The following is a 22,898-nucleotide window of genomic DNA, read 5'->3' as shown; positions in this document are numbered from 1 at the left end:
TATATCTGTCAAGAAATTCTAAGTTTTTTCATATCAAAAGGTGGCAAACACTGTTATCCATACATATCCACAAATGCAGATGCGTTGCCCACCTTTAATCAACGGAGATGGGGACGCACAGAAAGCGGACATTTGCCCTTCCGATGCGTCCCCTCTTCCGCCAAATCCACTTTCCCTTCCCATCCTTTCCTAATACGAAAAGGGTGGGAAGGGAAAGAGGACTAAAATTAGGCATTCGGCACCAAATATGTGTAACGTCACCAATCCGCACTGGGCCAGTGTGGTTGACTATGTCCTATTCACCCCTTACTTAGCGAAGGCACCGAGCATCTCAATGGGGAAGTATAATGACCTGATGATGAAATATTTATTAATAATTATAGAGTGACGCTTTATCATAAAATTATAATATTATTCCTTATGGCATGTCATGAATAAAATATATTTGATAACCGTCTGTTGATAAACTCGAACGTAACACATTAATTTATCGAGTAATTATAATTTAAATTTGCTTCAACGTCGGATGTAAATTAAAAATAAGAGAAGGTCAAAGGGGCAAATCGAAAAATGCTGATCGAGTTCGCGGCGTGTTCTCATCATGAAAGCCTTTCAAAAAGTAGCGCTGAACACATAATTACGATGAGTTTTTGAACGCAACTTTTAATTGTAGGAATGTTATTAATTGCAACTTTAAAAAATAACAATATTTTATTAGGTCTCATGTCATTTTCATAATTAAAAGAACTAGTTCGCGCAATGAGCTTGCTTGTTTAGGATGGTATGTAAATTTAATTATTATTCTTACTGATTTAAATATTGTTTTCATTAAAACCCACATGGTTAAGAAGAAATATCAGGTTAGTTAAAAAAACACAGTCAAGCTCTTTTGAAATGTACATAACATTATGACATCAGAGCTAAAACGCTTTTGTACTTAGTATAAATTCTATTAACGGTTTTGATTGCTTGTAATTGCTTTAAATATGTATACCCGATCTTTTTATATCAATTAATTTATGGCGTCAAATAATTAAAATAATTAAAACAAGAATGGGTCAGAAGGACTGATAGTGTATCTAAAATGTAGAAAAAATAAACTTATTAAGCAGTCGATCCGATTAAAAAAATGTGAACAAATTTACGCACGGATAGATTTCCTTTTCTCGGATCCGAAAAGGATATCCGCCAACAGTATCACTTGTGTAAAGCAAACCGTAAAATAATGTAGTAAAAAGCGAGCTCTTCGAATTTTTATATCTTTTTTATTTAATGGCCGCAGTGTATTTCTAACAAATAAAACGTGGGCATTTCCTGTAAGTACCCTTAAACTTTGTAACTGTATTGAAAAAAAACGTGAACTGACTGAACGCTGTTTTTTATTATTTATTTATGATGTTACGTTTAACGTCATTTTAACGGGTATAGGAAAAGGAGGAAGCTGTTATGTGTGTTTAAACATTATGTTAGTGTTTTGAAAGAATTTTTAAAGCAAATAGAAGTAACAGCTTTTCTAAACTGAATATGAATATGCTTGTGTGTACTTTCGTTGAATGAACAAATATGAATTAGAGCATCATTGGAAAGTGGTTTCGTCTAAACGTTTATTCTTGCTGATATCAAAATGAGTACTTTCCGTAGTTAAATCTTGGATGAAAATTAGCTATCGTGTTGTGTGTACATGCACTCTATTTTAGTTAAAATTTTACAGTTTGATATTTCAGAGTGGAAGGTTGCGAAATAACTTGCCTTTAATATACAAAATTACCGTAATTTATCACTACCAGTTTGGAAGGAGTAAGTTTCAGTAAGGCGTAAGCGATTTTTTTTTGTTTTGAATTATTATTTTTGTCCCCAACAAAAACTGACATACTGAAACACTTCTCAGATTTATGTAATTTTAACAAAATCAAGCGCCCTTTAAATGATATAATTTTTGTCACTTTTATCCATTTGAAATGTTTGATTAATATATTGATATATAATTACTGGGTTATTTAATATGAAAATAACGGTTAGAAGTTTTTCTTTTTTTTAATTTTTATCGGATACAGTTGTTGTAGTAGTAGGTGTTGTTTCAACACTTGTCGCATCAGTAACAATTGTCTTGGCTGCTTCAGTAACAGATATTCCTGCAGTTTTTGCTTCTGTAACAGTTGTTTCTATATTGCTCCTAGTTTCCGTTGTAATATTTGTTTCAACATTTACTGTAGATTCTGCAGGAATTGTTGGATTATTATTTTGTTTAGTTGATGTAGGAAAGTCTTTTGGGTTTAAACAACCGAAAGGTTGATTTCTTCCGAACAATATACAAATACTCTTTAAAACAATTTCTGGATCGTTTCCACTGATTTCTTTCTTTCCAGACAGAAGAATAACGGGTGTTGTTTCGGATTTTAGTTTGGAGAATTCTCTATTAGCCTTTTTAATAAAATTTCTGACTTTTCTTTTTAAACATTGTTGTAATTTACGATCATTGATTTTACAACTGCCAACAGCATCTCTCGTTGGCATACCTTGAGCTATTTTACTTAGAAAAGATACTTGAAAATAGGTGTTACCTTTCATTTGTTCTAGAACACATTCTTTTGCACCATCACTGTCTTTGAAGTGATAACGAATCTTCAACACGTTTCCGATGTTATCCACAATCCATGGTAAAGTTGATTTAAAGAAATTGATGTCATCTTCATTGGAGAAATCTGAGAGGATTGTTATTTGTTTTGTATAACACGCGTTAACTAACGCACTTGGTACTAGCAGTAGAAATAAAGTTTTAAACATTATTGTGATTTAAATAAAAGGATAAACACTTGAAGTGTATCGTCGATTACTATTGTAATAATTACAATGAAATTGTCTAATTTGTAACGCTGTCTTATCTGTTAAATTATATTGCTTTATTATGACATTTTAACAATGCCCATAAATCTACAATTAGTACAAAAGTAATTAAATGCATATTTCAAATAATTCTGACTTAGTTTCTGTAGTTAAATGTTAGGCATTTGTTTTTTTTTTGTTATTCTGCAATCACTGTCTGTTGAATCTAGACGCAAAAATAAATTTTCACAAAAAGTTCACAATTATAATATGCGACATTTTGGGGTCCATTTATTATTTTTAAAACTATAATTTTTTTAAGCTATACAAAATGTCGTGCTCAGTAGGAAATAAAAAATAATGTATTTTCAATGAAGAGCTCAGCAAAATCATTTCAAAACAACCCGTCCCGTTTGAAAATTGGGGAAGTCATTAAAATGCTTTAGCTAAGAGAACAATTAGAAATCTAGCACAATAGAAATGATAAAGTTCATTTTCGAAGCTGCAATTGTTAGTTTAGTAAATTAAAATCCTGTGAGGTCCTAACAAAGTTGAAGTTTTTGTATACAAATTATTGCAGGATTTTATTTTTGAAAAAAGCTGCACATGACTGAAATATTTGTACCAAAAAAAAGTAATTAATTTTTTTTCAATATTTTTGTGCCAAAAAGGTCACTGTTGGGCTTGAGGTGTCCAGGCGCAAATGGCGCTTAGTCTTAACCTGGATTGTTGTCAATAAAATAACTGATATGTTTTATACGGGTGTTTTGGTTGTGGAAACTCACGTTATCAACATTAATGTGATTAAGCAGTTTTATGTTGTTTTGTTACCAATTTTTATAATAGAATATATGGTCGTTAAAAAGCAGTAAAACATTTTTATTTCAGTGAAATTTTTATTTAGATGCGTTGTAACTGCGTTGTTATAACGGCAAGTTATTTTTTTTTGTACTTATACTTGTTTATTAATATAGATAAAAAATCAACTAATTTTTTTTTTAAATATAGTTTTAAACGAAACCGTAATAACTTATGAATAGTTTAGTAATTAAATTAAATTATGCCATAATATGAACCACTCTATTTGACTTCAAATGATTTTTGAATTATTAAATTAATTTTATTATAAATGTATTCCCACTAACGTACTTTAAACTTACATCAATTCGATAGAGTTGTAACGTACCACTTTTTCTTCAATAACTATATGATTGGATGGATCGTAATATATTTGGACTAAAAAGGCAACCGTTTTCTTGTATAAAATATTATTACGACCTAAATGAGAGTCAGGCAGCTATTTGTAACGTTCAGTTCAGAACAGGCCTTTGAGTTTGGCGATGCGCCAGAAGCCCATGCAAGCGTAGGATATACCAAATATCAACTATGCGCCCTACATACAAAATTGCAAGTCGAATACGATTTGGTGGTTTATCAAACTCATACTTTGGCATAAAAATTGCTGTTTGAAAGTATTCGTCTCGTCGTTTTGCTGAATCTTTACCTTGTTTCGTTCCAAACCGTTAACAAAGGACAAGCTGCCCATTACTTTAAATGTAAAAGGTTATTTGGATGGATGGATATTTGTAACAAGGTATCTCTGGAATGGCTTAACGGATATTGATGAATTTTGGCACAGATATAGAGCATAGTCTGGAAGAACACATACACTACTATTAATTTTTTTTTTTTAATTCCGCACCGATGGAGTTGCGGGCGACAGCAAGTTCCAAAATATTTTTGGCAAAGCTGTACAGTCTATTTCAAACATGACATTAGCTACACTTGTTTAATATATTTTATCCCACAATTCGCACAAATTAACTAAAAACTTCATATAATTTGATATTTCTATGTTAACTTAATTTCCAAGTTGGATCGTATCTAGGTATATCAATAGCCTGGTGTTTGTATCCACATATGTCAATATTTGTTTAAAAAAAAGTCTATATTCCCCTTCAAGAGATTCCGCTTCAAGAGAATTCTCGTAATTACAAGAATAACCAGCATGATTCAAAGAAAATCTCCCAAACTCTTCATAATTATATACTTTGTTACAAAAGCGACAGTATAATAAGTAAAGGGATTACCGCTTTACAATTTTGTATTCTCCAACAGCTCAAAGTATTACACCTGTCTTAGTATTCCTTGTCATAAGGCGGAGTGTTTTAAAAGAAACTTCTCGGACTCGTCTAATTCCTCACATGCAAGTCAGTAGCACTCTCAAGCCAGCCCGGCCTTGGCCCCTTCTATTTCTAGTATCCACTGCGTCGACCTTGCGCTATGTTTTAAGTACGACAACGCAAAAATTATGCATAAATTTTCATATAAATTTTCGCTAAATTTATTCTGAGACATTGTTAGTATACTATTGAACTAAGCCATTCCATTTGCAATTTGTATGTTCAGTAGTTTTAGTTGAATAGAGGCTTAAGCTTGATAAAAGTTTATTCATCTCTCTCAGGATAACTGAGTTTTTTACGCATAAAGTTGTGATGAAAAAGTTAGTGAAGATATCAGAAGAGGTCAACAGTAACGAGAAAGTATAGTAAATATAAAAAAAACAAATGACTACAGAAGAAAACTAAAGCATTATGAATTATGATGTTTTATTTATCTAATCTTTACATATTATTTTCTTCAGAAGTTTGTATTAAGGCTGTATTAATTTCTTAAGGCTTAGAATATTAGTGTTGTATATGACTTGTTAATTCTGTATTCCATAGTTTAGGGTATCGTATGAACGATCTATTTCGGTAGATCTCTTATCGTCGGTTTCTGAGACCAAAATCCCCATTTAACATATATTGAAATCTCTGTTTTGTCAAAGATAATGATACGATAATTTTAAACATTAGTAGATCCTGCAATAACAATACCACGACCACACACAAGACAAGCGTGAAGTGAAAGCAATTCCGCGTTTCGTATGATAAGTGTGGTGCCGGAGGTCTAGTCCTCTTTCCCTTCCCATCCTTTTATTATTAGGAAAGGGGGGAAGGGGAAGTAGATTTGGCGGAAGAGGGATCGCATAGGAAGGAGAAATATCCTCTTTCTGTGCGTCCCCTTTTTCCGATGAGTTAAGGTAGGCAACGCATCTGAATTTGAGGATGTCTATGGACAACGGTCACCTCGCTATTTCGGCAAATTCACGTGGCACTTAGCTCATTTGCCACCTTTTGATATAAAAAACATAGATTTTGGTCTCAGAAACCAAAGGTTATAAAGTTAATTTCAATAGTTTGACTATTAATTAATGTTTCTATCACTAGATGGCATATCGTGGTAGTACAATTAGTGAAGTTGTTTACATTAATGAATACTACTAGTTCAACGTATTTTTTTTGGCTTGCAGTGCTGATTCATTCGTTTGTCGTTGAGATTTACCGTCCCGTGGGTGTTGAGTTAATTATGCGACTTCGAGCTTGTTAATCTCACTGACTCACAATTTGTCTGCAACGGAATTTTCCAGTATCAGATTATGGACTATTTCAAAATAACTGTTGTTGTTTTTGGTACATTAGTAATCACTGGTAATATTATTATTAACCGCTTTATCTGTAGAGAGAAATAAATCAGGATGTCAATTCATTTGAACGCTAATCCAACCATCATTATGTATCTCCCGGAATATATAGATAGTTGTTTCGTAGATCTGCCGTTCGTAATTAATTGTACTTGACGTTTATATACTGCATTTATATTTAAACGAGAAGGGATACAATAAAATATTGTCCTATTTACTTTTGTATTTTTATTCATATTTTCTCGATCTGTAATTACGTTGATAGTTGTTTAATTAAGAAGTTTATTTGCACAAGTCTTAATTTAATTTTTAGTCGAATTTAACCGAGGAGCGAATTTGAATTTCGAAAAACTATAGTCATTTTTGTACAAGACCATTGTTATAAAGCGTTTCCTAAAAATATAACGTAATTATTCGTTGTGTACGGCTTTGTTTGACAATTTTGTAAAACCTCGATCAAACAAATTTGTCAAACATTTTGGATCGTTAGTAAGAAAAGAAACGTTAGAAACTTTTAAAAAGTGATGTCGTAGTTTCATTTATAGCCTTATTATTATGTATCCTACTAACGGTCGCCAGTGACTTCGTCAACGCGGAATTTTAGAAACAAGGAGACTATAATATACCCGTGTGCTTCAACTACGTTCCCGTGAAAATCGGGCCGACTGTTTCAGAAATTATAATCTACCAACATATACCGCACGGAACATACTAGTGATCTGCAAGTTGTATGATCCAAACGGATTTCCTAAACAAAACGACCAGTTTGAACACATGAAAGTGTGAAGTATGCTTGACATACATACTCTATATAGAGACACTGGCTGAGTGTTCCGACCTACGAATGCCGAAAAACACAATACGACAAAACAAAGGTATTTGTTTTGTTTGTTGCAGCTGTGTTTACGTTGTTTTATATTTCAATGGCTATGCACGACCCCTAATTTTGGTCCTCTTTCCTTTCCATACTTTTCTTATACAGAAATGATGGTAGGGGTGATGGATTTCAAGGAAGAGGGTGCCTTTTGCGTCAATTAAAGGTAGGCAACGAATTTTCAATTGCGGATTCGCTATTTAGGCGAAATCAGGTGGCCGCAATCTCGTTTGCCACTAAATAGTATATGAAAAGAAATACTTTTTTACTTTTAAGTGACAGGTTTGAATAAATAATGGATATGTCTAGGGTTTTTAAACCTCATTATTTAAAATCCAATGTGGTAAAAGTATCAAATATATTTGTTACTGAATTAATTTATGTTTTCTATTCAGATATATTGTTATTAATATTCAAAGATATAACTTGATAGATTCTTTTTTCATTTAGGTATATCTGTATTTACATTTTCATACGTTTTCTTTTTTTAATACTAGTTAGTTAAATATTGGAGTCCAATCATTTTTAATTAGTGCAAATCCAATTTTTAAATCTATCTGCAAAAATTTCCCGGAATATATGGAAACATCCAACTTCCGAATATGAGAATAAGAGCAATAGACACGTTAAAAATCCTTCATTAAAAATAGAAATAGTGGAGAACATTCCCTCCTACATTTTATAGACTTCCGATGTGCAGATAAATTTAAATTTTTCAATTCAATAAATTGTTACTTTCCTCAAAAGCTAACTTACTTTTTTTGTGACTGAGTAGTCACTGTTTGCCTTAAAGAGGCATTTACAGTTTCACCGGACTTAAGGTGGCCGGGTGCAGATGGCGCTTAGCCTAAACCTCGTTTAAGAATATCTAGGCTCGAGGGCTCCCTCAGGAGCCTCGGTTAGGGTTGTTACTTCGTTATTATTACCGAATTGGGCGTTGTATTAGTTTATTATTTTTGTTAAATAAGATTAGAAGCTACGGTCGAATCGAGGTCATTGACAGGAAAATTTATATTTGAAACGTATAGTACGTAAGGAATCGTCAAATACCCTTATTTAATTAAATATAACTTATGATTATTTTTTGAAGGTTTAATTAAAATATAAACTCACATAACAATGGGTGCGGTATGCTAAATACCTCGCTAAGGTAACATTAAATTATACATGAAACCTTTTGGCGGCTTTGTTTTTACTTTTACCTTTGTGAAGTTCAACCAACTGTAGAGATTAGAATTAACTAAAACAATATACGAAGGTAGGATTGTTTCTTTAATCCCTCATGTTAATTCATCCATTCTGAAGGTACTTTGAAATTATTTAACATAAAGTTAGGCGTTATCTCTCGACCACTTAACATATGCGAGAAAGGATTGAGTCACATTCAGAATGAAAATATTATGGTGACCAAACCGCCTATTTGAATATCAAATTGTAATTATATCTCGGTAAGATAGGGGTTTTAAAATGCGGAACAATTCATTATTTCAATATTATTAACTCCATTAAAAATTTACTGGTTTTGTTGAAACTACTGCTGCAACTTTTATTCTTGAACCTGTGAATCATTATTTTTGTTTCCCGTCTTCATACTCACTTCGGTTCTTTTGTAGACCCCAAGGTCATTGATTTGAATAATACCTTCTGTTACATCTCAATTCGTTATTAAATGGCATTAATTTATTTGCAACTCTTCCTGGTGAAAACTTTTGCAACAATCAATGGCGTTTGTCAACGAAATTTAATTTGTGTACAAATTCAACGTTTTGTTACTTGAAATAATAATTTAATAATCCAATCGAACGAATAATTTGTGCGATTGAGAATTGATAAATTGATCTTTTCATGACGTACTTTTTCAATCAAATTTTACGCGTACCTAAAATTTCATTCAATATTCTGTAATATGTACATGTTGTTATGCTTTCCTAGCTTTCGTCCGTGACTCTTTCCGCGACAATTAAAAAAAAACTTAATTAGTATCCTGTGTTCATACAGATTATGTTCTACATATAAGCTAAATTTCAACAAGATCGGTTGAGCTGAATTTAAGATACCCTTTACAAACATCCGTCCATCCATCTAAACATTCGTATTTATAAAATTAGTAAGATGAATATTGAATTTTAGGAGAATTCTTCACTCTTTTTACAAACAAATTATCTTCTTTACGACCAATATTGTCGTGCTATTATCGTAATTATTTTTAAACTTTTTTACTTATAAAAAGCTCCAATAATTTCTTTTACAGATTAAGTCTTATTAGCAACATACAAAACATGTATAAATTCATTATTTTTTTACTCCGTAAACTTTAATGATTTCAGCTTTTATCGAAATTAAATATTTAAATATTGTTATAACAGGCGATCTTTTGATTTAAGCCAACATTCCCTTTGAAGGGTGAAAGCTTATAAACATTTTTTTATTTTATAAAATGGCTTTGAGCTCAACAAATTACGGTTGGAAGGTTGCGGCGACCCTATTACACGGAGTGTCCAGTAATCTAACTATACGATACTTTTTTTTTACCTAATAGAGACTTTTAATATCGAACACTCCAAAAGTCATTTTATTATGAAATATAGGTAAATGTATGTTGTACGGATTGTGTGAAACTAGATATTTTGTAAGAAGAGAGTGAATTCACATCTGACGACAAATAGATATGTAGGGAAGAGCAGTTCTCACTATACCGACTCTCTGTGGAGAAATAAAAATATTGGTTTTATTTTTTAGTACTAACTCCTTCTTTTATTTATTTTTCAACAGCGCTGTCGTAATAAATGAATTCTAGCATCTTATGATTATTTAACACTGAATTACTATTAATTAAGTCAATTAAAATAAAGCTTACTTCTATGAAGCCAAATTTATACTTCCATATCTTACGTCGCTAGTTCATTTTTATCAAATAAAACAAGCACTGATTAATTAAGGATATCTTTTACATACTTTTGTACCCATGTCACGTTCTACAAACATTCACCGCATCTTTTTGGGGTCAAACATGATACTTTATAAAGAGGTTAGTTCCAAATTAATGACGTCACGTGACTTAGTAATCATCGTTATTTTGTACACGCGTGGCTTGTGCGAGTTGATTTGTAGGTCGCATAATGTTTAATTTATTTACTTCAGACATATAAATTACTAGCTGTCGCTCGCGACTCCGTTCACGCGGAATTAGAAAAAAAGGAAATAAGTTGCCTATGTGTTCTTCCAGACTATGTTCTACATCTGTATCAAATTTCATCAAGATTCGTTGAGCCGTTCCGGTGATACCTCTAAACAAACATCCATCCATCAAAACATTCGTATTTATAATATTAGTAAGATAGTAATGTTAATGTCCATAGTCAAATTTAATGGATAAATGAAGTTATATTTACACAGTGAAGTTATAGTGTTTTAAATGATCAAACAAACATGTCTGTTTTTAATAAAAGCATTATAAAGTAAAGTCATTCAAATAGGTTTGTTACAACTTCTTATTTTCTTCGAATTCTAGTTGTATTCACTGTCCTCTTTAAGATTTCTGCCATATACACTACTATTGCATTGAATCGCAAAAATGAATAATGTGTATTTTATATTTGTTTTAAATAAATTAAAAAAAGATAAAATTTTTACATAAGCTTAACAATAACTTTTCAAGATTTATATTTCCAATACTTTTTACGATATTCTTTCATTCAAATCAGGGAACCTAAATGTTTCTAAAGACAATATCATTAACACTTAAAAGTTTACGGTGCATTTAGGACGGCTATTATTCTTTAGTCGTTTTTTTTCCAGAAGTTTACGACTGTTTCATCTTATCTTTTAGATTGTAATGACACTCAATTCCAAGGATCCCCCTCAGCTTGCTTTGAAGCTTAATAAAATAGCTGTCATTTTATGTGATTTGAGCAAAATAATCTTACGTTTTAAGCTTCTGTTATAATAATATCATTAGTCTAGATCTGATATACTGAGGATTTAATTCAAGCCACACATGTCAGATTTTGAATGACGGTGTAAACCTTGTAGGCCGTAAACCGGCAACGCATCTGCAATTCTCGTAGTGTTGCGGATGTCCATGGGCGTCGATGATCACTACGGTGTTCGCGCCGCTCGTTTGCCCCCTTCTCTTATTAAAAAAAAAAGGCATTTTGGTACAAGGCGGGAATCGAACTTGGTGTAGATTTCGGTTCGGTCTAGTCAAGCGCCGGAATAAGCAAGTTTTATAGCACACTAAACCGAATAGGATGACCACAAATTTTATTCCGCGCGAACGGAGTCGCGGGTAAAAGCTAGTATGTTATAAATGGAGACTGGTCTCAGAAACCCATGCTAAGGGTGGTTGCTGCTTATTTGGTTTTTTATAAGAAATTTTCATAAACAAATCGCTTCAAAGATAATCAATATCCGTATACATTTAGTTATTTTGGTTTAAACAAAACTCACAACTTTATACGTAGACATTGCAGTCTAAACACACAACACATTTGCTGCGAGCTTATAAAGTATTCTATGAGGCCTAACTCAATTCCATTCAATTTGAAAAGAAAACATCGTTGTTCCATTTGGAACACCTTTTTACTGAAATTGACTGGACCTTTTTTAAATCGAAAGATGTTATCTTTTCCATTTAATTTAAGATAGACTCGGCTAGGTACAGTCAGGTCTGATTCGCGTTTGGGACTCGGATATGTTAAACGTTATGTAAGCAAATAGCATTGTTAGAACGAATGAGAGGAATAGATTTGTTTTGTTAAAATTGTAATACTATTTGTCATCACTTTGATTTAAAGTTTACAGTAATCTTTTATTTTATTTTAACACGAACCTTTTTTGCCCTCAATTATTATTTGCAACTCTTAAATGCAACAACACAACTCTTAATATAAAATACCATTTGTAAAGCCTTCGAGCAAGGAAAGGTAAATTGAATTACATCCAATTATAAGAAAACAACATGAATTGTAAGATCAGATTGTAAGGGTCCCGTGTTAAGTTATTCGACCTTTTCGGTTTCTCCAAGTCAATTGATTCAACATTTTGTTACATCTAAAGCTTTGATTCCATAATATTATTAGAACACCACATTTAAGGTGACGTGATATATTCTTTGTCTAAAAGTTTATAATAAATTCACAATCGTTATTAGCATAATTGTCAAAAAATATATATTGTTACTTTAGATGTGTAATTCTACAATGAAAATACGTAGAAAAACTTTACGCCTTTCTCAAAAATTAAAATTCTTCTGACTGTTTAAAATATGATGATTGATATAAATTAAGAGAATTAGTTATGAATATTAAATTAATGGCGATAAGTTTGAATAAAGACATGCGATTATTTAAGTAGACATCATTTGTAAACGCGGAAACGTTTGCTACATGCAATATAACAATTTAGTGTTTGATAAACAAGTTGATCGTGAGTTTTCAGTGTTGAAACATCTATTACAATAATAACTCATCTCTGTTCTGCAAAGAGGTATGGAGGGATGACGATATGTTTTGGTACATTTATATTGCGAATAGCAGTTTAGACTGATTACTTAGGTTGAGTTAGGATGGGAAGGGGACTTACCGCAGGAGGGGACACATAGAAAGGGGAAATATTCTCTTTCTGTGCGTCTCCTTTTCCGTCCATATAATTGCGGATGTCTATGGGCAGCGGTTGCTTCATTATTTCGGGAATCGGGAGGTGGCCGCTAGCTCGTTTACCACCTAAATATATAAAAAAAATCTAAATGGTAGTTCCAAAGGGTAAGTATAATCTGTATTTCTTGTAAGAATATAAACTAATGACAAGGATCGCGTTAATATTCTACAAAAGGAACCGAGGTAACAGCGGAATACGATATGTTCATACTGAGCAATAAATTTACGTAAATCGCTTTTCTACGCAGCAGAGTTTAGCTAGCGTCAGCAAATAAATCATTATTTGATATTCGATAGGTCAGCCAAATGATATTTTGCATTTCATGTTCGGTTTATTGCGTGAACATAGATTCGATTTATTAGACTATAACTTAATTACAAAAATTAAATTAAATTGTACTGACAAAATCGATTTTAAATCACTAAACAAAAAAAAAACAGACAATGAAACGTTTAATTTTTTTGCGAAATTAAATTAAATTATTAAAGTACGTCATTTAACTTAGTTTTCTAGCTGTACTTTTATGTTTATTGAAAGAAAAATAAACGTTATCGGATGTAGAATCAATCTGAGTTTGTCTGTACAGTTAGTGAACAGCTTTCTTTGTTTAAAAGTTCCTTGTTTGTCCTTTGTGAGACTTTGATAAGGTTTAGTGTTTAATGTTAAGATTTTAGCCCTTTTATTCCTTAAAACTGTACACTTATAGACCGTCTTATTCTCAATTTTAACGAATAATATTCAGTTTTGATTTCTCTTCTAATGAACTATCAATTAACTCAACAGAGTTACAATAACCAAGAAAAGTTTTTTTTATGTTATGCACATAATCAGTTTCCCGCGAAAGAAGTTTTACTAATAATAACTTATGGAGTAACCTTTTCATATGATAGTGTTATTTAACCACCTTATAATAACGAATCAGGTTCCGTTCAGATAAACCGTAGCTGAAAGTAAACATTTAACGCAAATAAAATTGATCTTTATATGATAGTAACAAGGTTTAATATTACTTTACACGTCTTTCCTTATCAAGATCAGTAACAACACTTGAAAAGTAAATTTAAGCCTTGTTTCAATCGCATAATTATCAATTTTATTTGCTATAAAAATCTGCTCTGTTTTAACTGACCCTTATGATTACTTTTTGGAGATTTTACTGTTTTAAATCGTATAATCTTTACCATACTGAATATTCATACGTGAGTGAAATAGGTTTTTTTAAATATGGAAAATCTGTTTATCTATTATCGTCATCGAGTACAGTGAAGTGAACAAATTTTAAACATTAGTCAAGAGCCTGCTGTGGACAGGGGGAGGTCATTAATAAACTGACACTGTTAATCTTCCCTATCCCGATAAATGCAAAAACGTATACTTTCGTATCTAACAATTTGAACTTCATTAGTTAACAATTTGCGATATAGTATAGTACTGCATCTAAAGTTATTAGACTTTATAAAGTTAGACTGAGTAGACAGACCGTAAATATTAGAAAAAGTGTATCCATACGAATGAGTTCTGTTGTGAAATGGAGTCATCATCAGCTCACTATACGTCCCCACCGAGTGGCTCAGAGCCTACCCTAAGTTAGGGGTAACTAGGCCATAGTCAACCACGCTGACCAAGTGCGGGTTGGTTGACTTCACACGTGTCTTTGAATTTCTTCTCAGATATATGCAGGTTGCATCACGATGTTTTCCTTCAACGTAAGAACGTCGGAAAAGAACTAATTCTATCAAGAACTTATAGAAACGTTATATTTAGTTTCTAATACATGTTTAGATAAAAATGCATATAAACTTTGTTGTACAAGATAATATCAACAATTGCTGTTCATAATTTCCAAGAGTATTGGAAAAGCAGACAGCGCAACGGGAACAAATGTTTGCGCGAACTAAACATACTTGAATAGATTTTCTAAAAGCTCCTATACTGCATAATAAGGGAAAAATATCATCTTACATTATTCAGTATAATTTTGTATTAAAAATATTAAAATGGAGAAGAGTTTACTCTTTTTATAGATGAATAATTTAAGTTATATAAAATAAACAATTTTTATAAACAAAACAAGTACCTAATGTAATCGATTTTGTTCATTTAAATGTTGTATATATTAATGTATTATATAGATAGCGATTTCCTTACAGGAAGAATACAAATATATTTTGATTGTAGACTACTGGGATTTAAACACTTTTTTACAAATTGACAAATCCTACGAATATTATAAATGCGAATGCTTAGATGGATGGATGAATGTATGAATGGATGGATGTTTGAATGATATCTGTGTTGAATAGCAGAGATGTGTGATAACATATTTGTAGTGTAATTGTAATGATATATGATATATTGTATAAAAATTTTGTAATTGTAATTGTAATTGTAGTGCATCAGATCAACACTTTTAGAGTTATTTTGAATTACAACAACACAGATGTTTATTTATTTATCAGTTATGATACATGTATTACGACAGTGGGAACGTGAGTACGCGGATAAACATTCCACGACTTGAGCATAAAAGCTACATACATTTCATAGGATGGCTGGCCGCTCGTTTGTGTACGTAGTACGACGCTACTTTATTTTATCTAAATTACCATTATGTGACATACAGTAAATAAACGGTGCTAAAATGGCTTACTGGCTTAGGATGAAAATACTTAAGCGTCCGGATGAACGTTATTTCGTTGGGTTATATTCGTTGTGAAAAGTAAGAGAAAAATATTGTGTTGATTTTGTTAACTATCAGTTTATTCCCATCTTCCGGTGTGTGAGTACAGAGAACAAATTTTAGGCATTAGTCAAGGGATCTGCCGTAGACAGGGGGAGGTCATTAATTCACTGACACTGTTAATCTTCCTTACTTCCAAAAATATAAAAAAGTATTGCATACAAAGGCTACTAATATTATACAAATGCCTTTTTTTATAAAAAAAAAACCTTGTTCTTGTTTGTGAATTGGTTTATATGAAACATTTTAGAGAAGTTTTGTATTCCATTTTTTAATTACAAATGTAACGATAATGTGAAAAAAAAATTACTGGCCACTATGACACTCCGGGAATAATACCAAATTAAAAGAATGTCTTAACGTTATTCTTATTTTTTATATCTTCTTATTTTATGGAATACAAGCTGTTACCCACGATTCCGTGCTCGCGGAATAAGAAAAAACATAATAAGTAGCCTATGTGTTCTTCCAGATTATGATCTACATCTATGCCAAATTTCAATTTCAATCAAACATCTATCCATCTAAACATTCGCATTTATAATATTATTCTAGTGTTCAACGTTAGATGTACATATTACATATGTATGATGTACGCGGAACAGAACACTATAAATCAGTCAGTGTACGCGGAGGTAATTTCCGCTTTAATTCTGACATGCTACTATCGATAAATAGCTCAAATCTACATGTAATTTTAGGCAAAGGGAAAATACAATTAATAATAAGCCTTTATTAAAAAAAAAAACACGTAATATTTTATGTATTCTACTAATTTAAATATACTGTATTCTGTTAATAAATTTAAATAAAGAAGTTGAACATTGTGCAAATAATTTGTAACGGAACGTCAAATTAAAATGTTCAAAAAGCCGTAGTAAATCATTCGTTTTTCAACATTGAAATAATTGTTTGCTATCGGAAAATCTTCGTAAAACTGCGCTGCATTTTTCATGAGCCGAGAAATATATGATTTCTGCGAATCACTGATTAAATTATTGGAATAGCATCTTTTATTTATTGAATTATGGATTCACATTCGTTTCTATGATATGTTTTTATAACGCTTATTTCAAAACACATACTATACAGTATGATAGTTATTTGTGCATCAATGAAAAACACTTATTCAAAAGCACTTAGGGTTTGGTTAACCTTATAGACTATACATGAAGTATCAACCTGTATCCAAACGTCATTTTGCATAATAAACTTTCACAACTATTTTAATTTTAGTAAGTCACGATGTATGAATTTAAAAACTAGCATACGGAACTATTTTGAATACCGAATAACAAAAAAAAAAAAACTATCATTCGAGGAACTGATAATAACGTACCTTTACATAAAATGGAAATTTACTTCAACTATTTGTTTCTTACATTTCAAGTACTCGTTTGTTTCTTTACTGTGTATTACAAAAATACGTATTTATTTTTAGAATAAATGATCTTTAGAATACCGATCTTAAATATATGTTAAAACGTTTATGAATATTAAATTATATTCACAAGGGTGAGTGTATGATTCGATTTATGTTCAAAGTACTTGTATGTTAAAGAGTCGACATTCCCGACTCTCAGTCGATCTAAATCGAGCACTCTTCACAACTCACACACAGAATTTAAGGACTCTACGATAGTACGACGAATATTCTATCATGAATTCACATACCGTTCTAGATTTATTATCACTTAACCTTTTCAATGCTTTCGTAAATCGATTTGGATTTGTCAAGAGATTTGTTATTCTTGATAATAACAAATCGCTTGACAAATATTCATCTATATATCTAGATGAAATTTTAGTAATAATATGTTGTTTAATCTTTCGTAAGACATAATAATGACTTATTTAAATAATCTTTAAGGCGAGTGTTTATTTTAAGGTCGAGGTCGAGCCTCAACCGCGAAGTCCTCAAAATAAAATAAGATGGATCCCCGACGGGTCCGAAATTAGTCGGTGCCGACACCGGACAAACACACGTGTGTTAAGCCGTTCTTAAATAATGTAATAATACATTCTTAATATACTTATTATCTTCTTACTATTAATATACTAAAAAGATAGGAATAAATTGACTGTTGTTATTTGATGAAAAATAAATAGATTAGATACTAAAATAGAAAAAGAACAGTATAGTAATCAAACATTAAGATTGAGATGTCACTATTTAATATTAAAGCTTTATCCCTATTATATCTAGTTTATCCCTTTAACCTTTAAAAATTATTAACAAATCTACCTGGAAAATTATCTGTAACCAAACTATAAGCCCCAGCTTAAAACAAAAACTGAATTGTATGTGAAATAAACTGCCCATTAAATTTAATGGTTTTAATAGGATTTTATTCGGAATTGTGAATCGTTTTTCTGTACTGTGTCAAACTGTAATTTTAAATAATTCGCATTTTAAGTAATTTACATCGTTTATAGTGTGAAATACAACAAATTATTAGGTTAAGAATTTTTTATATATTATTATAATCTGTATTAAAAAATTAGATGAATTAATAATTGGACCATACAAAGTTTTATAAATTTGAAATTGAATTTATAAAAAATTATATTTCTATGTATTTTAACATTGTTAATAAATAAGTACGTACAACAAAAAAATAACAGATATATAACATAAATAAACCAACAAAGTTTGTTGTTATATGTAACTAGCCTTTACCCGCGACTCCGTCCGCGCGGAATAAAAAAATGCACACAAGATAAAAAAGTTCCTATGTCCGTCTCCTAGTTCTAAGCTACCACCCCATCAATTTTCAGCTAAATCAGTTCTACCGATCTTGAGTTATAAATAGTGTAACTAACACGACTTTTTTTATATAGATGTGAAAAAGTTTTTTATGTATAATTTTGAGAAAATTATATAGTCAACCAACAAAATGTCGGTAAAAATAATCTTTGTGAATGATATAAAAATTATACGAAAATGATTTACAACGTTGTCTAGAAGCTATTTCAATATTTAAATCGGGAATTTATTGCGTCCGATATTTCTTGTCTCATGAAAAATGCATCGTAGCAATTTACGGGATGTTACAATTGATGAATAATTTAAGTTTTTTTTTATTTTTATTTGAACATCTTAAAGCACCTGAAGTAGTTTTATTCAGTATTTATTAAGGCAAATAGGTTTAAAATTAATAAGTTTGAGCTAATACGATTTTCTCTTACCCTATATATAATTATTTAAAATCTAGGCATCAATGTGATAAAACTAAACCAAAAGTTAATTGTTAACTATAATATTCAATATAATTTCTAAGTCAGAATAATACATTCACGTGTAAATTTAATATATTATAGCAGTAACCGAAAACATTATATTTTGATATCTTCATACTATAGAAATACGAACATAAAATTGGTTTATTATTTGCCATAATTGTATTGATCAAATAAATTCGTTGTTATAATATGAAAAAATATAAGTATGCTACAAATTAAAATGCTTGCTAAAAGTAGAAAAACTAGTAGTAATTATTTATTTTTATACAGATTCATTCTATTTCAAGATGTCATTTGTCCAAGCATAGTACCTTAAGTAAAATAGAAATAATTGCTCCGAGAACTAATTGTGCCAGTTTAATTCCTTCCAGTAGAAGCCATAATCGACCATGTACTCGATTGTTAATTAAAAGGGTACTTTTCACAATAGCAGCAAACGGCCTGTCGTGATTGTTACATGAACACCCATCTTACATATCTATTACTAGCTGTGCTCGCAACTTCGTTTTTTAATACTATCTTCGGATAGCATATTAATTATTGAGACTAATTGTTTTACTTAAACCTACAAAACATTAAAACAAAACACATTAAACTTACAAAACATTCACATAAACTGTAACATAACAAACTTTACATATTCCCATACAAATTTTCATACCCTATTCCCTATTGTTGTATTGCCCACTTGAGGGTAAAAGTTTTACAAACTTTGAATGTCATATTTATTTAATATAAAATAAACAGTAACAAATTATGTTTTTCGCATTAAAAAGCCAAAAAGTATCCTTTCTCAGGCTCTAGACTATCTGTGCATCAAATTTCATTTAAATCGGTTCAGTAGTTTTGGCGTGAAAGCGAGATAGACAGACAGTTACTTTTGAATTTATAATATCTTAATATATATAAATCTCGTGTCACAATGTTTGTCCTCAATGGACTCCTAAACCACTTAACCGATTATAATAAAATTCGCACACCATGTGCAGTTCGATCCAACTTGAGAGATAGGATAGTTTAAATCTCAAATTATAGTCGCAATTTTAATTTATTGCTAATTATTTGTCTGTTATTATTTGACAGACACAATTATCTGTTAACTCCAAATGATTCTAACAGATGTCGATACCTTTCGACTGGGTTGAGTAAGTAATCAATAGATGGCGCTGCTATGGTAAATCTACGAACGTGTCATTTAAGCTTATTAACTGCGCGCGGACGGAGTCGCGGGCGACAGCTAGTTAATAATATATTGTAAGCAAATAAGGATTAAAAATTACCTATTTATTATTAAGTATTTTAATTGAATGAAACAAAACAAATGAACGGTGACTTGAGAATTATGAATTCTATTTCAAGTCTATTTCAAAATGAAAAAAAATTGTAATTGAACAAAATGAAATTTCTTACAGAACGTCTGAACGTGCTATACGAGCGCAACTGGACAAGGCTGGTGCACGAACAGCTACGCAAGTTCGAGTCGTCCGTGGTTGCGGCCGCGCGGCATGCGGACACGCAGCCGGAACTCACCATAGACAATAAGTGGACGTTCTCTGGAGCATTGATATACTGCATCACTCTTATAACAACAATAGGTGATAAATCTGTACTTGATTCCACAAATAAATACTGAAGTAAACTGAGTAATCATCGTACGTATGAGAAGTGTTCATTATGTGGTTTCCAAAATCTACTGCATGACCAGTATTATCAAAGAAATATCTAGCTCTACACTTAATATCTTCTTGAATGTGGAAACTTCCTAAGACTCAAATGTATCATAATATAGAGTTGGAAAAAATAAATCTCGTTTCACATTAAACTTAGGCACTTCTTTTTTTAACAAGAGAATAAACTTTAAATTACAACTGATTTGGGGTTCAGTATTGAAATTATCTTTTTTTTTCAGGTTATGGTAACGTGTCTCCACGTACGGCAGCCGGCCGAGCAGCAACTGTAGCTTACGCAGCAGCCGGTGTGCCATTAACACTAGCCTGTTTAGCGGGCCTCGGAGCTTCGTTAGCACGACTGGCTAGAATAGCCTGGTTGAAAACAAATAAAAATAAAATTCCTAACACGTGGAGGAAAGAAGGAGAAGTAAGTAACATTGATAACTTCTTTTCTCTTATTATAAATAGTTATATTATGTATTGCCAGAAATTGTAGCAAAGTCCAAAAATTCTTTTTTTTTTTTGTAGCTGGAAAATCATTTTCAACTTCACGAACAACAACGTCTGTTACCTCAACCAGCTCAGAATAATCAATACACCTCATTTCCACCACGACCACATAGATACGCTGGGACTGTAAAAGCTAGAGCTGGAGAAAAAGGACAATATTCTCAAGTATTTGAGAAAGCGCCTGCAAGTCCGAGAGCGGCAACATTAGGTCGCATAAAACGTAGTGCCTTATCTGATGGTAAGTAAACTAAAGTAAACTTATTATGTTAGAAATAAGAGTAAATCTAGAAAAGTGCCTCTTAATGGTATTTTTACAAATCAACTTAAGAAAGACCATCATTCATAATAGTCTTTTTACATCAAGACTAAAGCTTTTTTTATAATAGTTATAGTCTTTCGATTCGTGATATTATTAATTTCATTTTTAGAACCTCATTCATCTGGAACTCTTCAAACGCAGACATTAGATCGAAAGAAAAATATGAACAGTATGAAATGTATGGCCACAATTCATGGTGTTGGCCGAGGTCGTGGAAGAAGTCCAGTGCAAAGACCGCGAGGTGTCGCTATCGAACAACTGATAGCTGAGGAGTGCGGAGACGTCATTATGAACAGCTGTCGAGAGGAAGTCGACGAATCAGAAGATGCCGATGAAATGTAAGTGAACATAAATATTAGTCGTACTTACCTCGTTTACATAATATAGATGGTTAAATACCGTAGTAAAGTTTTTAGAAAGAATTACTTAAGACAAAAATCATTGTTTTTCTTACCACATCAAGTTCCAACTCCATTGTAGTAAAATATTCTTTTGCAAAATTATTTACTTGTACTACATCTTTTGAGTGTTTAGAAATTGATGCATATCAATGATCTTTGATGCGTATTGTTACAGAATATGTCCCCACGATACGCCTTCAAGAGTGCCTTTAATATGGAATGAGGAACATCAAAAAGTCAAAAGCTGTGCAGTACCAAGTTGCAGTACATCTACGAGTGTGCCACATCAAAATCACGGCATCGAGCACTGTCACATCCCAGTGGGAATTGTTCTATTCTTACTACTCGCATATATTTGTGTAGGTGCAACTATATTCTCAGTCTGGGAAAATTGGAGCTTTCTAGATGCAACATATTTTTGCTTTATAGCATTAGCGACTATAGGTTTCGGAGATTTTGTACCGACAAGTTTTCTTACCTCAAAGCATAGTACGGAAAGTTCTAAGAATGAATACATTCAGATGATAGCTTGTTGTGCGTATTTAGTTTTTGGATTAATTTTAATAGCTATGTCATTTAGTTTGCTACAAGATGAAGTGGTGGCAAGATGTTCGCAGTTAGCCAACAGTCTTGGTATCACTCGTCAATGACAGTACGAGAAAAGTGATTGTAGCTCAACTGACAATCACTTGAGAATGTTATGATCGTTGATGTAAAATATGATTGAGTTGATCTACGTTCGATCTTTTTCTATACTTCGTATTATAACATTGTATTTCATGCTATCATTGTAAATAGATGTAATATTACTTTCTCTTATGTACCAAATTTTTGATTTAACTATAATATTGTGCGAGTGACTGATGATGTCTGTGCTGTATATATTGTATAAAATTAATAATAAAAGCAAGGCTGAAATTTTAATGATACAATAAAATTGTGTGACTTGTATTGATGTTCTTTTATTAATAAGATTCCCAAAATGAGATATGATATTAAATTAATTTCTTCTATTTCACTTGTTTTTTGTTGTTTCGATTTACATATGTACATTTATCCGACGACGTTCTTACGATGAAGGAAAACATTGTGATGCTGCACATATCAGAGAAGAAATTCTATGATATGTATGAA

General features: G+C 31.6%; 1 protein-coding gene across 1 annotated transcript in view; it reads left to right on the top strand.

Annotated features, from left to right (window-relative positions):
• Positions 1-22,414, top strand: part of LOC106714466 — a 62,096-nt gene extending 39,682 nt beyond the window's left edge. Inside the window, exons 2-6 of the mRNA XM_045680611.1 lie at positions 20,277-20,459; positions 20,774-20,961; positions 21,063-21,282; positions 21,473-21,701; positions 21,940-22,414. Coding sequence (XP_045536567.1) covers positions 20,277-20,459; positions 20,774-20,961; positions 21,063-21,282; positions 21,473-21,701; positions 21,940-22,414 — 1,295 coding nt within the window. The remainder of the gene's footprint in view (positions 1-20,276; positions 20,460-20,773; positions 20,962-21,062; positions 21,283-21,472; positions 21,702-21,939) is intronic.
• Positions 22,415-22,898: the final 484 nt, after the last annotated feature.

This window comes from Papilio machaon, chromosome 13, assembly GCF_912999745.1.
Source record: "Papilio machaon chromosome 13, ilPapMach1.1, whole genome shotgun sequence".
NCBI lineage: Eukaryota > Metazoa > Arthropoda > Insecta > Lepidoptera > Papilionidae > Papilio > Papilio machaon.
The sequence above is the reverse complement of the archived record's forward strand: the minus strand, read 5'-3'. Positions and strand labels throughout refer to the sequence as shown.